A 15,260-nucleotide genomic window follows, 5' to 3' on the forward strand; every position below is an offset into this window, starting at 1 on the left:
GGCGGAAACAGCCCTCATCGATCTAACGAACCAACTTGGAGATGCAAATGACTCAGGAAAGTTGCTCCTCGATTTATCAGCGGCTTTCGATATCGATCACAAGACCTTATGCCACCACCCGCCTTCTGTCACATGCTTCTCCCCTGAAGCTGCCAGTTGGGATCTCGTATTTCCTTGACATTAGAACATCTAGAGTCTTTGCAGGTGATGCTGCCGCTCTTTCCTACTCAACTTGTGCGGTGACCCGCAAGGTTCCTGCGTTTCCCCCGCCCTCTAAAATGTCTACATCAAACCGCTATTTTACCGCCTTGACTCACTGGGAATCTCCTTCACAAACTATGCAGATGTTACCCAAAACCTCATCCTCCTCTCTGGCATTCATGCTTAGGACTCCATTAATGTGAACACCTTTCATGAAACGATTCAAACCTGGATGGCCCTGCACAGACTCTGCTTTTATGATGAGAAAACAGAGCTCCTTCTAGTTGGTACGTCAGCCAGCCTTGCAAAACTTGTCCCAGCCTTCCACTTCTTCAACATCGATGGCCACAAGATCCTGGACTCCTCTTTGGTGAAAATTCTGGGCATCCACCTCGACGCCTTGCTCAATATGTCCCACCAAATCCTTCCTCTTTTCATACCACCAAATCAACCACATTACTTCCACAGCTGCCTGCGCCATGAAGCTCATATGAGCTAGCAAACCATTCCTCTTCTGACAATCAGCTCACTGTTGCCCGCACCCTCATTGGATGCAAGCTGGACTATATCAATGCCCTGCTTTGCGGCACTGCTGAAAAGAACTTAAAAACAGGCTCCAAGTTACCCAAAACAATGCCCTCCGTGCTGCATTGGACATGAATTAGTATGACCACATCTCTGAAACTAGAATATGTGTCAATTGGCTCCCTGTCCGACGAAGAATTGAATTCAAAATCCGCTCAATCACCCATCACCACCTGTCAAACAATGCCCACTAATATCTAGCTCAGAGACTCTACATACAGATGCCCACCAGTGAGATACCACCACAGCCTCATATCCCAAGATTCCGATGCAAAAGAGCAGGGGGGTCTGGCAGCCAACCCCTGGAACAATCTACCACTTTCCCTTCGATCTGAACCTTCCTGTCCTCTATTCAGAAAAAAAGCTCAAGACAAACCTGTTCAACTAACATAACACCGTATGTACCCATTGAATGTATCATGTCTGTAACCAGCGCCTAGCTGTCCAAGGGCGTTGAACGCTTCTACACTCTTAGCAACACAACCGCTGTTAATTATGCCCATTCTGCTCCAGCAAATCCCGATGCACTCTCAGGCCCCTGACAAGCCCTGCTTCGCAACATAACATAGTCCCATGCCTTCCACCAGGAACTGTATGCTCACCCTCTGCCCAGCCCGGGAACATATCCCAGCGGCGCGGCCATTCCGAGGAAGGGCTTCTTCTTCTTGTTCATGGTGCCGGTAATAGAAGCGGTCAGGCCAGAGGCGCCCCCGCCGGAGACGGCCGGGTTCCCCTGGGCAGTGGGGCCACCGCTAGATGATGACATGGAAGCCATTTTTCCCCACACTGGAATTACGTGTGTGCTCTATTTCACCGGCATGCTGTGCGGCCGGAAGGAAAGATGTAAACAAAGGTGACGTATTTCCGATTAAGGAAAAAGCGTCCATGTCTCCATGGTTACTAGGTAGTGGCTAGTTCCCATCCGAGAAACGGACGATAACAACGGCCCGCATACTCTTCTTCACGTGACTTTTCACGTCATCGTTATTTTTCCGGAGCAAAGAAGCGGTTCCGGAGCAATTTCAGTGAGTGCCTCAGCGCTGAGCAGATTAGGGAAGCTGGAAGGCTCTGGCTGGCGGTGCAAGTGCAACCGGAACTCGGGGATGCTCTGGCTGTCAGCGCCAGGCTGCAAGAGCAGCAGGAATCACGGGAAGGTTTTGGCCGCTGGTGCAAGTACAACCGGAATCTGCGTCCCTTTGGCTTGCAGCGGTTAAAATGGGCATTTTCTTCGGGATACCGGGAACGTTTCTGCAAGACACTGGAACGTCCGACTTCACTTCGTCTTGCTACTCATCGTCAGTTTTCTGAGAGGGAACTGCGAAGGCTCTAGCTGCCAGGCTGTAGGAGCACCAGCAGTCAGCGTGCTCTTGGCTGGCTTAGAATACAATTTGCATTTTTTTTGTTCGGGTTACCGTAAACGTTCCTGCAAGGCACCAGATTGAGACGGGGAGCGGAAAATGACATTTACTTTAAAAATCATGTTCATCTATTCCACGTGAAAGGTATGGATGGTGGATGGCTAAGAAAAGGGACAGTGGATGGTGGTGTTTATAGCCCCCTTTGACCAGTTAATGTTTCATAAGTGTGTGTTTAGGATGGGTGGTTTTAGAGGGAGTCAGTTGGGGCTATCTGCGTGTGGTTCGGGAGAGGCACATGGGCATCTTGGTGTGGGTTTGGAAGGGGTATCTTGCTATGCGGAGGGAGGATGGGGCATCTAGGTGGGGTCTGAATGGTTGGATATGGGGCACGCTGGTGTGGGTCCGCAGGGATGGGGCACATTGGTGTGGGTCCCGATGGATGGAGCACATTGATGTGGGTCTGGAGGGAGGGATAGGGACATTCTGGTGTGGGTCTGAAGGGAGAGATGGGGGAGCGGGTGTGGACGGTGGCATGGGTCCTCTAGGTGTGGGATGGGACATCTTGGTGTTGGTTTGTTGGGAGGGATGGAGCACATTGGTGTGGGTTTGTTGTGAGGGACAGGACCCATTGGTGTGGGCCTGCAGGGATGGATGGGGCATCCTGTTTTGGGTTGGATGGGGACAACAGTGTGGGTCCGGTGGGAGAGGATGGGGGCACATTGGTGTGGGTCTGGATGGAGGGATGGTGGCATCTTAGTAGGGTCTGCAATGGATGGGGGTACTTTGGTGTCGGTCTGAAACAGGTATGGGGTATCTGTTGGTCTGGAGGGTGGCATGGGTCATCTGAGGGTGGGGCATATTGGTGTGGGTCTGGAGGGAGGGATGGGGACATTGGTCTGTGTCTGGGGAGGGATGGTTCATCTAGGTGTGGGTCTGGATGGCGGGATGGGGCATCTTGCTGTGTGAATGAAGGGATGGTGGGATCTTGGTGGTGTCTGTAATGGATGGGGGCATATTGGTGTGGGTCTGGAACAGTTATGGGGCATCTATTGTTCTGGGGGTAGGATGGGCATCCTGGTGTGGGTGGGATGGGGACATCTGTGTGAGAATGGAGGCATATTGGTGTGGGTCTGGGGGAGCTATAGGGGCATTGTGTGGGTCTGGAGGGATGGATCGTCTAGGTGTGGGTCTGAAGGGTGGGATGGGGCATCTTGCTGTGTGGAGGGACTGATGGTGGCATCTTGGGGGGGTTCTGCAATGGACGAGGGCACATTAGTGTCGGTTTGGAACAGGTATTGGGGCATCTGTTCTGGAGGTTGGCATGGGTCATCTAGGTGTTGGGTGGGTTGGGGCAAATTTGTCTGGGTCTGAAGGATGGGGTAGGGCATTTTTGGTTTGTGGAGATGGATATCTTGGTTTGAGTCTGCAGGGCAGGATGAGTGCTTCTTCCTGTGTGGAGGAAGGATGGGGTATCATGGTATGGGTCTCGAGGAGGGATTGGCGGCATCTAGGTGGGATGTGGCATGGAGGGTTTGTGGCATCTTGGTGGGCTATGGAATGGAGGGATGGGGCATCGTGGTGGGGGTCTAGGTATCACAAACTTGGGAGACTGGCGGTTATGGGGGAAATGGAAACTCAACCGCCATTAGAGTGTGCCGTCACGCTTGTTTTGCAACGTTCCGCAGCGGTCTAGTGCTTTTCAACATAGCCGCCGCTGAGTTCTATTTCCGGTTCAGTACTCGGCGGCTCAGCGCGTTGCAACTTACTGGCTTTCGCCTTGTTGCCTGCGTTCCTCGTATTTTCCCTTGGCGGTAGTCCGCCCACTCTATTGCTTACAGTTCGTATCCCTCTCTCTGCTTTCTTTTCAGGCTCTCCGCGTTTGCTGTTAGCCAGTCGCCATTCTTCCTCTTAGTTTCCTTCCTCTTTTTCTGTTTCTCCTGTTCTGTCTAAATTTGGCTATTGGTGTGCTTCCCTCCTGTGATTGGGTCCTCCTATTCTGTTTCTTACCATTTCGTTTTTTGCTGTGTATGTATTCCGGATTCCTCTCGATCTCCTGCAGTGATATTCCTTCCTGAACACCATTTTTCCTGGTTCCGCTTTCATGTGATACATACCATCTAGTCCGGAGTGCAGTACTTCTCTCGTGAAGATCTGTGTTTTTTTTTTTTTTTTTTTTTATTTATTTTTTTACACCTGTGGCTTTTTCCCTCCACCGCTCCGGTTGTTGCGGAGAGGAGTCACCGGAGATTCACAGGACTAGAATCACTGTGGCTTCCTTCCGAGGCACACCATATCTGCACAAAAAAAAGAAGGCTGAAGCCCGGCGACCTCGAAGGAAGAAATTGGACTATTCTTCTACCACATCAGGTGAGGAGGAAGGTGGAGAGGGAGAACTCAATTTTCTGAGTGAAGAGGAAGACATTACCGACCTACCAGATAATATTACCACCAAACCTGATACTAGGGGCATGTTGGCATCTTGGTGTGGGTCTGAGAGGGAGGGATGGGACATCTTGGTGTGGGTCAGGGAGGGAGTGACATATTGGTGTGGGTCAGAGGGGGTGATGGGGCGCATTGGTGTGGGTCTGGAGGGAGGGATGCAGGCTCATTGTTCGGTTGTGAGATAGTGGTATCCTGCTGTGTGGAGGGAGGATGGGGCATCATGGTATGGGTCTTGAGGAAGGGATTGGGCATCTTGGAGTCTGGATCGGATGGGGCATCTGGAATGGATGGACAAGGCATATGCTGGGGGCATGTCGGGGAATGATGGAGCATGTTGGTCTGAGTGAGGGCTGGAGCACTCTGGTGGGAAGGAAGGGGGGCCTCTGGGTGTGAACGGAGGGATGGGGGATGTATGTCTGGAGAGAAGCATGTTAGTTTATAGTAGGGGTGGGAGCATGTGTGTATCAAAGGGATGGGGTAATCGGGTGTGGGTATAGAGAGAGGGCGGATGGCACCATCTGAGTGTGAGTCTGAAGGTAGAGGTGAAGCATCTTGGTGTGGGTATGGAGGGACGGATGTTGGTGTCTTTGCGTGGGTTCGAAGTGAGGGATGGTGTCATTCAATTCTGGAATGTGTGTTTGGATGGATAAATGGGCACTTGAGTGTTAATTGGCACATGTAGGGCTGGGTTCTACTTGTGAGTGGGGGCATGAAGGATCATTAACAGCGGAGCAGCCGGAGGGAGAGCCGTGGGCCCGACCTCGGTTGCATCACAGATGCGCACACCCACAGCCCGGGGCACCTCTCGCAGAGCGGTCTGGGGCGCGTGGGCAACCAGGCGCCGGGATTCCCTTCCAACGGAGGGGATGTCCCCAACCATGCACCGGAAAGGCGGCCCCCTCTCCTCGCTGGCCGCTGTGCTGGCCGGGGGCGCGTTCTCCTCTCTGACCCGCCAGCGGGTGGGCATTGGTGGGCGCACCCCGGTCCGCAGGGAAGCCCAGAGTGGGGTGAGCTGTGGGAAACCTGACTGCTCTCGAGGGGCGCCTCCCCAGGCAGACAGGGGCCTGGCACGCCAGGCGTGAGCCCTGAGTCATGGCGCAGCAGGCTTACTCAGTGGGCGGGCGTCAGGGTTCCAGCCGGCCACATCTGTGGGCGTGCAATGGGCAGGCCCGCTGGCGCAGCAGATGACCTTCCCTCTTGCCCAGGTACCTGGAGCTCGGCCCGTGCTCTCTCTGGCCCGCCTCGCCATCCGTCCCCCAGCCCCCAAAAGGGGAGCGAAGGGGGTTGGAGAAGGATGAGTGGATCGGGCCGGTGGCAGAGCGCCTGCCCCATCCCTCTGGGAAGCCGCTGCAGGCAGTCTTCCCAGGCTGAGCGCCTGGATTTGTGTTTTTGTTTTGAAACCACAATGGTCTCCGCCAAGCTAGACCGGGCGCTGGGATGTCTCGCCACAGGCGGCGCTGCCTCCCATTGGCCTCTCCTGCTCTGCAGGGTCAGGCGGACGTCTGGAACAAAAAAAAGTGGCCTGTGACTCTTGGCGGTGGATCACTCGGCTCGCGCGTCGATGAAGAATGCAGCTAGCTGCGAGAATTAGTGTGAATTGCAGGACACATTGATCAACACTTCTAACGCACCATGCGGCCCCGGGTTCCTCCAGGGGCTATGCCAGTATGAGGGTTTCTTGTACATCAATTGCCCCGGGGTTCCCTCCCAAGGGTGTGGCTGGGGCTGTCACAGGGACCCTGTTCCCTTCGCCCCCCACCCCCTAATGTCAGACCCCGATCAGCACCGTCGCAGGATCCCTGTACCTGGCGCCAAGGCTTATTGCCGGCGCATCCGGCCTCCCCAGTTTCCCCGCCTCGTGCGGGTTTCGGGGCAGCCGTTAGAGGTGAAATTCTTGGACCGGTGCAAGACATACCAAAGCGAAAGCATTAGCCACAAATGTTTTCGTTAATCAAGATGGAAAGTTGGAGGTTCGAGGACGATCAGATACCGTTGTAGTTCAGACCATAAACAATGCTGGCTAGCGATCCAGCATTATTCCCATGAACCGCCGAGCAGCTTTCAGGAAGCCAAAGTCTTTGGGTTCTGGGGTTACGGGGGGGTGGTTTCAATGCTGGAATTGACGGAAGGGCACCACCAGGAGTGGAGCCTGCAGCTTAATTTGACTCGGCACGGGAATCCTGGCCCGGATACAGAAATGATTCAGATTGATAGCTCTTTCTGGATGTGGGTTACTGTGGTGGTGGTGCATGGCCGTTCTTAGTTGGTGGAGCGATTTGTCTGGTTAATTTCGATAATGAACGAGACTCCTCCATGCTCTCTAGCTACGCGACCCCCATCAGTCTGCGTTCAACTTCTTAGAGGCACAAGTGGCGTTCAGCCACATGGGATCGAGCAATAACGGGTCTGTGATGCCCTTAGATGTCCGGGGCTGCACGCGTGCTACACTGAACCGATCAGCGTGTGTCTACCCTTCGCCAACAGGTGTGGGTAACCCGCTGAACCCCGTTCGTGATAGGGATTGAAGATTGCAACTTATTTCCCATGAACAAGGAATTCCCAGTAAGTGCTGGTCATAAGCTTGTGTTGATTAAGTCCCTGCCCTTTGTACACACAGCCCGCTGCTCGCTACTTCCGGTTTGGTGGTTTAGTGAGGTCCTCGGATCGGCCTCGCTGGGGGCGGCAACAGCCCTGGCGTAGCACCAAGAAGATGATCAAGCTTTACTATCTGGAGGAAATAAAAGTCATAACAAGGTTTCCATAGATGAACCTGCGGAAGGCTCATTAATGGCAGAGCAGCTGAAGGGAGAGCCGCAGGCCCGACCTAAGTTGCGTCCCAGATGCGCACACCCAGAGCCCGGGGTGCCCCTCGCGCTACAGTCCGGCCAGCGGAGCAGTCTGGGGCGCATGGGGGACAAGGGGCCGGGGAACGGGATTCCCTTCCGCTGGAAGGGGGTCCATGACCCAGCAGACAGACTGGTACTCCTGGCAGGGTTGGGTTAACCTCCTCCCCCACCGAAGCGAGGGAGCCCCGAGCGGCTCCTCTCCTCACCGAGGCAGCAGGCGGGCATTGGTGGGCGGGCGTTGGTGGGCGCACCCTGGTCAGCAGGAAAGTCCCGAGTGGGAGCAGCCAGGAGCTGAGGGAAGCCTGGCCGTTCCCCAGGCAGACAGGGGCCCGGCACATGGTGCGAGCCATGGTGCAGCTGGGCTTACTCAACAGGTGGCCGTCGAGGTTCCCGCTGCCCATACCCCGGGCGAGTGATGGCCAGGCCCACCCTCGCAGCAGGCAACCTTCCCTCTCGCCCAGGTACATGGAGCTCGGCCCCGTGCGGGTGGGATGGGGTTTGAAGACTCTAGCGGTCCCACCCAACCCCCGAAAGGTGGGCGGTGGAGGGGGTCGGGGAAGGATGAGTGGGATCGGGCTGGCGGCGGAGCGGCCTGCCTCCGTCGCCATGGGAAGACCTGCCGCCATGCTTCGGCAGGCAGGCTTCCCGGGCTGAGCTCCTGGATTTACTTTTTATTTTGTTTTAAAACCCAATGGTCCCGGCCGACTCCCTAGTGGGGAAACTAGACGGGGCGCTGGGCTGTCTGGTTGGGCGGCGCTGCCTCCCCCCCGGCCTTTCCTGCACCGGCAGGTGTGGGCCGACGTCTTTAGACCCTCTTGTCCTGGTTAATTTTTGTCCCATTTTGCTTGTTCAATTTCTTATGAAGCTTTTTGAAGCATTTGCCTCCCCTTTCTTGAGTAATATTTCTTCTTCCACACTTCCCAAACCAGTTTTTTGTCCAGGACATGACACAGAGGGGGTGCTGGTCTCCAACGTTGATGTTGTTCGGCTACATGACTCGGGCGGCGTCGGTGCTTTGTTGTTACTTGACTTATCTGCCGCCTTTGATACCATTGACCATGCCGTCTTGCTCGGCCGGGCTGGCCTTTCTGGTGCTATTCTTTCCTGGTTTTCTTCATTTCTCTCTGACCATACAGTCAATTTCCCCTCACCCTTTTTACTCTGTGCCAACTGCCTTGACATGTGGAGTCCCTCAGGTTTCCTCTGTCTTCCAGGTTTTGTTTAACATGTACATGCAACCTCTTACCAAGCTTATCGGCTCTTACAGCTTCCAATGTTATTCTTAACAGATGGCACAGATTCTGGTCCGTTAAGATCTCTCTCTTATCGAAACAGCGACTAGATTTAGGACCTATACCGAAGCTGTGTGTGCATGAATGTGTAATAGCTGGCTCAAGTTTAATGGGGAACAAAAAGAGGTGTTGGACCTGTTTACTCTGCTGCCTTTTGGACCCCTCTTTTCGGCCATCTTTAGGGGTAAATATATTGGCTTTTCTGTCTGCGGAATCTCAGATAAGTCCAGTAAATCAAAGGGGCTATCTTCAACTGAAAACCCTTTGTAAGGTTCTTTGTTTACTCCTTTCTCAGTTACGTGCCCCTGTGGTGTCCTCACTTGTTATGTCCTCTATGAACCAATGCAACGCCCAATTTCTGGCACAACCTGTGTACCTCTTATGGCACCTTCAGGTCCTGCAGAACTCTGCAGCCAGAGTAGCCACTTCCACACCTAGTTGTGCTCACATTACTCCAGTTGTGCACCATCTTCATTGGCTACCCGTGGCCAATCGCATTCAGGTCAAGGCCTAATGTCTAGTTCATCATGCCTTTTATGGAACTGGGGTAGAATATCTACAGGCCAAATTCTGTCTGTACATTCCTGCTTGGACACTCCGCTTGATGAATTACTGATGTTAAATACTGACAAAACTGCCTTGTACATACAAATCCATTATACATTCATATAAAAGTGCTGAGTGCAAAATGCATCATAAAGCCAACGCAGAACCATATTACTTCACCAAGGCAAATCGTAAATATTGGAAATTCCCGACTAAAGTGCAAAGAGTATAATGGATTCAAAAAGTGCCAGGTGCGCTTCAGAAAAATGTCAAGTGTTTCTGAGTTCCTTCCACTCTAATCACATTTTTTATTTTAGGCAGTGTGAGTTGCTTTTCATGTTATTTTAACTCACTGTCCTATAAATCCATATTTGAGTGTCATTTTTTTATTGGAAATGTTCTTTCCGAGATCTTTAGTTGTCTATAGTTTACCCGTACTTGTTCACACTACAGCACCATTACACAAAGCAAATCATTTATAGATTGGTATTTGCATCACAAAACTCCAGCACTGTGTATCAGTGTGCCCCTACTGACGGTATGAAATTGTGATCTCTGTTGAGCCCTTACAGGAAATATTGTGACAAAAGATTGTGAATGTTTGCAATAATAAAGTTTACTTTTTCTGTTATCAAGTTCTTGCAGCTTTTCATGTGCAGTTATGAGAACTGTTTTTCCACAAATGTTTCACTATTTGGTTTCTTGTTCTTCCAATTTCCTCCCCAGGTAATACAGGTTCACTCGATATGGCTCCACCAATTCGATCTTTGGTTTTAAAAAGGCAATTGCCAAATATACTGTGTGATGTATAGTATGTATCCAGTCTACACATGTATATGTACTATTTGTTGCTTTACAGTGTAAGCACTTGTCATAATAAAAACACTCCCATTACCCAATTGTCTATTTATTTCTTTAAGTTAATGTGTTATACATTTTTAACCCTTTAACTGCCAATGGTTATAACCAACACCACCCACCCCCACCCCGTGCCAAGCCCTTTTTTGGAGGTTTCGATATGTCACCATTCAATCCCTTGTAACTTTTTTGTTACATGTGATATCTCGGCCGAATGTGGCTGCTTTTCTTCCCACATGTAGGCAGTCGTAACGCCACGAAGGAATCCTAGTTTGCTGTATGGGGGTTAGAGAAGATAACCAAAGAAAGGGAGCAATTGTTTGTGTTTTTTCAGAAAATGCAATAAAATGATGTACAAAGAAGCCTGTGTGGTTTTTTTTCCTTCTAAGAGCTAGGAATAAATGGTTTGCTGTGCTGAATTTGCCATTGTCCAGGCTTTCAAGAATAAGAATAGAGCATATTTTTATAAGTTTACCATCAATCTTGTGAGAGGTAGGCGATTTTCCCATTTCCCCCCCCCCCCCCGCCAACCAATAGTCCATGCGTGGGCGGAATGGAAGAGGAGGGTTGGAAAGCTGAATGGGAAGACAGAAGGGCATACATTTCTGAAAAGTAGACAAAATTCCAAGTTTAGGAAAGGGTGATTTGCGCAGGTCAGGCAACAACTATGTAGGTAAAAGTCCCATAGTTTGGGGAAAAATTAGAAAAAAAACAGATACAAAAGTTATGTGCTGAACATGGTTGGACCTGTAAGGTAATGACTTCTGTGAATATTGAGAAAAGCAATGCCCCGCTACATTCCCCCGATTCTTCCAGTTAGGAAATCACAAATCTTTTGTATTGTTTCACAAAACCAGCAATACCACAGGCCAAAAGCAGAGCCATGGTCCACAGGAATTTTAAGCTGATGGCCTAAACAGACGTACTTAGCATGTGTAAATAAGGAAAACAAATGGCAAGCATACCATATTTGAAAGAGCACAGGCAGACTTTTTGAATGGTAGGTAACTTGTGTAGGTTACAAAAGCGTACAGTGCCTAAATCAATAACTAAATGTAGGTCACATTTGAGAAATGAAAGGGTAATGTAACAAAGTGCAGCAGCAAATGTATGAAAATGTTATGAAAACCAAGAGAAAACAAATGTCCCATTTTCCCACAGGTGTCCCGATGAAAACGGTACCTCACATGTGGGGGTGCACCTACCTGGGCGCAAAGGGAAAAGGCTAACCCAAGTGTTTCGGGAGAGCAGACTCACGTCGGAACCCACAGGTCTGACTTACGCGAATTGCCCTAGAATTTATTACCCAAAAGTCTGAAATTTAGGGGAAAAAACACAATTTTCAGACATTTCCCACCTGGAAAATACTGAAACATACCGCAAATAACACATGTCCCACATTCCCACAGGTGTCCGGATGAAAACAGTACCCCATGTGTGGGTGCACCTACATGGGCGAAAAAGATAAAGTGTAGACCATCCCCAATACATGGGCGAAAAAGATAAAGTGTAGACCATCCCCAAGTCCAAAGGCAGTCCCAAGGAGCCTCACAGGGTCCCCATCTGTCCCCCGAGGGAAATTTTGTAATTCTGCCTAGCCAGAGCTCCAGGATGGTCGGGGATGATGTCCACAGCCTTGGACGACTCTACCATGTGGTTCCGCTACCCAAGGGCAGCAGCACTCCCAGGGAGCCCCAGTAGGGTCCCCCAGCCAGAGCTCCAGGATAGTTGGGGATAATGTTCCTAGCCTTGGCCAGCTGTCTCCAGTATGGGGTGACCATCTCCAAGTGCAGAAGCTCTCCCAGGGATCCTCGGCAGGGTCCCCTGCCCTGAGGGAGTGAGACCATGCCGGGGCTTACTGGAACTGCTGCTTGGCTGCGGGACAGTCAATCCACATGGGAGACAGCCACCAAAGGCCAGGGATATCACCCACGACCATCCTGAAGTGTTGGCTGACTGGGTTACAGAATTTCCCTCGGGGAAGGGATGGGGACCCTGCCGGGGGCTTCCTGGGACAGGTGCTGCACTTGGGGATGGTTTCCCCATATGGGAGACAGTTGGCCAGGGACATTACCCCAACTATCTTGGAGCTATGGCTGCCGTGCGTTACAACTTCTCCTTCTGGGAAAAGTCGGGGGCCCTGCTGGGGCTCCTTGGGACTGCCGCTGTGCTTGGGGATGGTCGACCCACATGGGAGACAGCTGCCCAAGGCCAGGGACATCACCTCCGACCATCTTGGAGCTCTGGCTGGACTGTTACAGATTTATCCCACCAGGGAGCCCCGTCAGTGTGCCAATACCTCCCCGGAGGGAAAAGCTGTAATGCAGCCCAGCCGAAACTCGAGGACGGCTGGAGGTGATGTCCCTGGCCTTTGGTATCGTGTCTCCCATGTGAGTCCAACATCCCCAAGTGTAGCAGCAGCCGCAGTGAGCCAAGCAGGGTCCCCTTCCCAGAGGGTAATTGCAGGCCAGCTGAGAGTTCCAGGATGGTCAGGTGTGCTGTCCTTGGGCGGCTGTCCCTCATGTGGTTTGACTGTCCACAAACTCAGCAGCAGTTCCAGGGAGCCTCGTAAGGGTCTGCGTCCTTCCCAGTGGGGATAGCTGCAACGCAACCCAGCCAGAGCTTCAGCACGGTATGGGGTGCTGTTGCTGCCGTTGCGCATTCAATTCCCATGTTTATCTACCGTCCCCAAGCACAGCGACTGTCCCAGGGAGTCCTGGCAGGGTCCCCGTCCTTTCCCGGAGGGAGAAGCTGTAACGCAGGCCAGCCAGAGCTACAGGATGGACGGAGGTGATGCTTCCCAGCACCTGTCTCCCGTGTGGGTAGGCCATCCCCAAGTCCAGCGGCAGTTTCGGTGGAGCACCGGCACGGTCCCCATTCCTCCCCTGAGGTGAAATCTGTAACGCAGCACAGCCAGAGGTGCAGCCTGGGCTTGTGGACAGTCAGCCCACATAGGAGACAGCCGCTCCCAGGGAAACATCAATGTTTTGCTGGCATGGGGGCAATTTGTGGCCTGACTCTGCATTTATGTCCCAGCCCACCAAAATACCTCCCCAGACTGCCCAAACCAGTACAATAAAAAAATGACTCCCATAACGTTGCTGCTCCTCGCGTAAAAAAACCTGTAAACAAAACAAAAAACATTCATTACCTACAGTCCGCCCAGCAAAAACAAATCCTAACTATCACGCTCCAATCACTGCCCCCTTTCAAGCCATCCCTGGTGGTATAGTTACCTTCACCCCCCCCCCCCCCAGTAAAAACACATTTGCCCCTTCCTAGATTTCTATTAAGAATATTAGTGACCATAACACCAGTTAACAGTATCATTATAGGTTTATGGATTTTGGTCGACCCCCCCCCCTCGTGTTCCACCAACTGGTTGAAATTCCCCTCCCCCACCCCTCAATTTCTTAAAATGTTTTATACCACCAAAGGTAGATGGTGGGTTGGGGTAAGGCCATATTGGATTGTGTAAGGGGTGGGATGTGGATGGGCAACCTACCCCACAATCCAACATTAAACATGAAATAGGTACAAAACATTTGGAAAGAATGCAACTAGTTCAGGTTCAATTTGAACACCTAGATCCATAATTATGCCAATGGCTAATATATCTAACAGTTTGCTCAAATTAAATGGTTATAATAAATCTTGAATATGATAAATATGTAAGAACCATGAACTGATAACTCGAGTGATATCATAAATGAAAATAAGGCCTACTTTAACAATATAAATACTTTCATGGAATATAAATGACTGAAAGTATGAAACAGTCAATGAAAAGAATAACATATTGAGTACAACAATGAACTGAGTGACAGCATAAAAAAGGAGAGAACTGACCATGTTTCTGGGTGGACACATGGGAATGAAGCTACGAGACCCTGGGGGGGCTGTACCTTTAGAAATATAACCAGTATATACGTATTCCCAAGGGGTCTACCCTACGCATTTTCTCCTTTGCCAGGTCTGCAATTCAAGACCTGGTAGAGTTTTGAAGAATGAACAACTCTGCATTAGAAGTCCAAAAGATCTGTGGGTATCGTCTTTGATCCCACTAAAAGTACATTTGAATACACAGTCTGCAGGATGGACCGTGAAAAAGACCTGCTTGAGGGTCTGAAATGAATTTGACAGATGAGGTTCAAGGTTGGCAGAGTTATTGCGCAGCTGCCTGCAGGAGGACCATGGTCGGGTCAGGCAGCTACCATGACAGCGATGCTTGATCTCTAGTTGGCAGCTGACAATTTATAACTGATACAAATCACTAGATCTGAAGATGATGAGTTACTCAGAAGAACCAATCACTTTGTCATGTACTCACAAGGACTTGGGTACATTCATTAACACCCTTGCTTTTTCTGTTTCAAAAGGGGTAGGACTATACAGGGAGGCTTGGGTATAAGGCCTGGTATGGGAGTTTGGAAACAAGCGTTGCAGTAAAGAGCGGAGTAAAAGAGGAAGAAGGGAGTGGAAGGAGAGTAAGACTTAAAGAGAGGTAGATGGGAGAGGAAGGCGAAGATGCGTCAAAAGAAGGGAAAGGGGAGAGCAGCGTGAAGAGGGGAAAATTAGCAGGGGAGAAAAGGAGATGGAAGGTGAGAAACAAGAGAAAGGAGGAAATTACTTGGAGAACTGTTTGAAAGGTACAGACAAAATCGGTGTAGGAAGATGAGGGCCACTGATGGAGGAACATTTTGGGAGAGGTACTGAGGAAGAAAAGGAAGGTGGAGGAAGGAAGAAGTGCAGAAGGTGGACCCTGAAAATAAGGTAAATACTGTGGAAGAAGGCCTGTGTCAGTTAAGAAGTATGCTAGCTGGCGCCTGGTTGTACATCTTTACCTAATAACTAGCCCATCAAAAGTAGAGAAGGGTAGTGGAAAGATGAGGAGTGCAGTACCCGGGGTAAACCAACTTGACCACGGTTTAACTCTCAACACCAAGGTGAGTGGTGCCTCTCTTCGGTTTCTGGCCCTGCCGATGCATCACATCATCAGTTTCTGGCCACTGGAAGGGCCTATCATAGTCTTCAAGCCCAGGAGTGCCAGCACTTTTTCAAGTCCAGGACAGACAAATGGTCTTTCTGGCCAGGAGAGCAAACAAATCTTCATGACTAATAGGGCCAATGCG

The 15,260-nt window shown here is 50.9% G+C and overlaps 1 protein-coding gene and 1 non-coding gene across 2 annotated transcripts in view; one reads left to right on the top strand and one right to left on the bottom strand.

Annotated features, from left to right (window-relative positions):
- PRPF6 (pre-mRNA processing factor 6) overlaps positions 1 to 1,655 on the bottom strand; it is an 845,164-nt gene extending 843,509 nt beyond the window's left edge. Inside the window, exon 1 of the mRNA XM_069650843.1 lies at positions 1,389 to 1,655. Coding sequence (XP_069506944.1) covers positions 1,389 to 1,561 — 173 coding nt within the window. The 5' untranslated portion in view covers positions 1,562 to 1,655. The remainder of the gene's footprint in view (positions 1 to 1,388) is intronic.
- Positions 1,656 to 6,112: 4,457 nt separating this feature from the next.
- Positions 6,113 to 6,263, top strand: LOC138581491 (5.8S ribosomal RNA). The gene has a single exon (XR_011304580.1). It is a non-coding gene; the product is annotated as a 5.8S ribosomal RNA (ribosomal RNA).
- Positions 6,264 to 15,260: the final 8,997 nt, after the last annotated feature.

The sequence above is a fragment of the Ambystoma mexicanum genome, chromosome 3p (assembly GCF_040938575.1).
Source record: "Ambystoma mexicanum isolate Mex_15411 chromosome 3p, UKY_AmexF1_1, whole genome shotgun sequence".
Classification (NCBI taxonomy): domain Eukaryota; kingdom Metazoa; phylum Chordata; class Amphibia; order Caudata; family Ambystomatidae; genus Ambystoma; species Ambystoma mexicanum.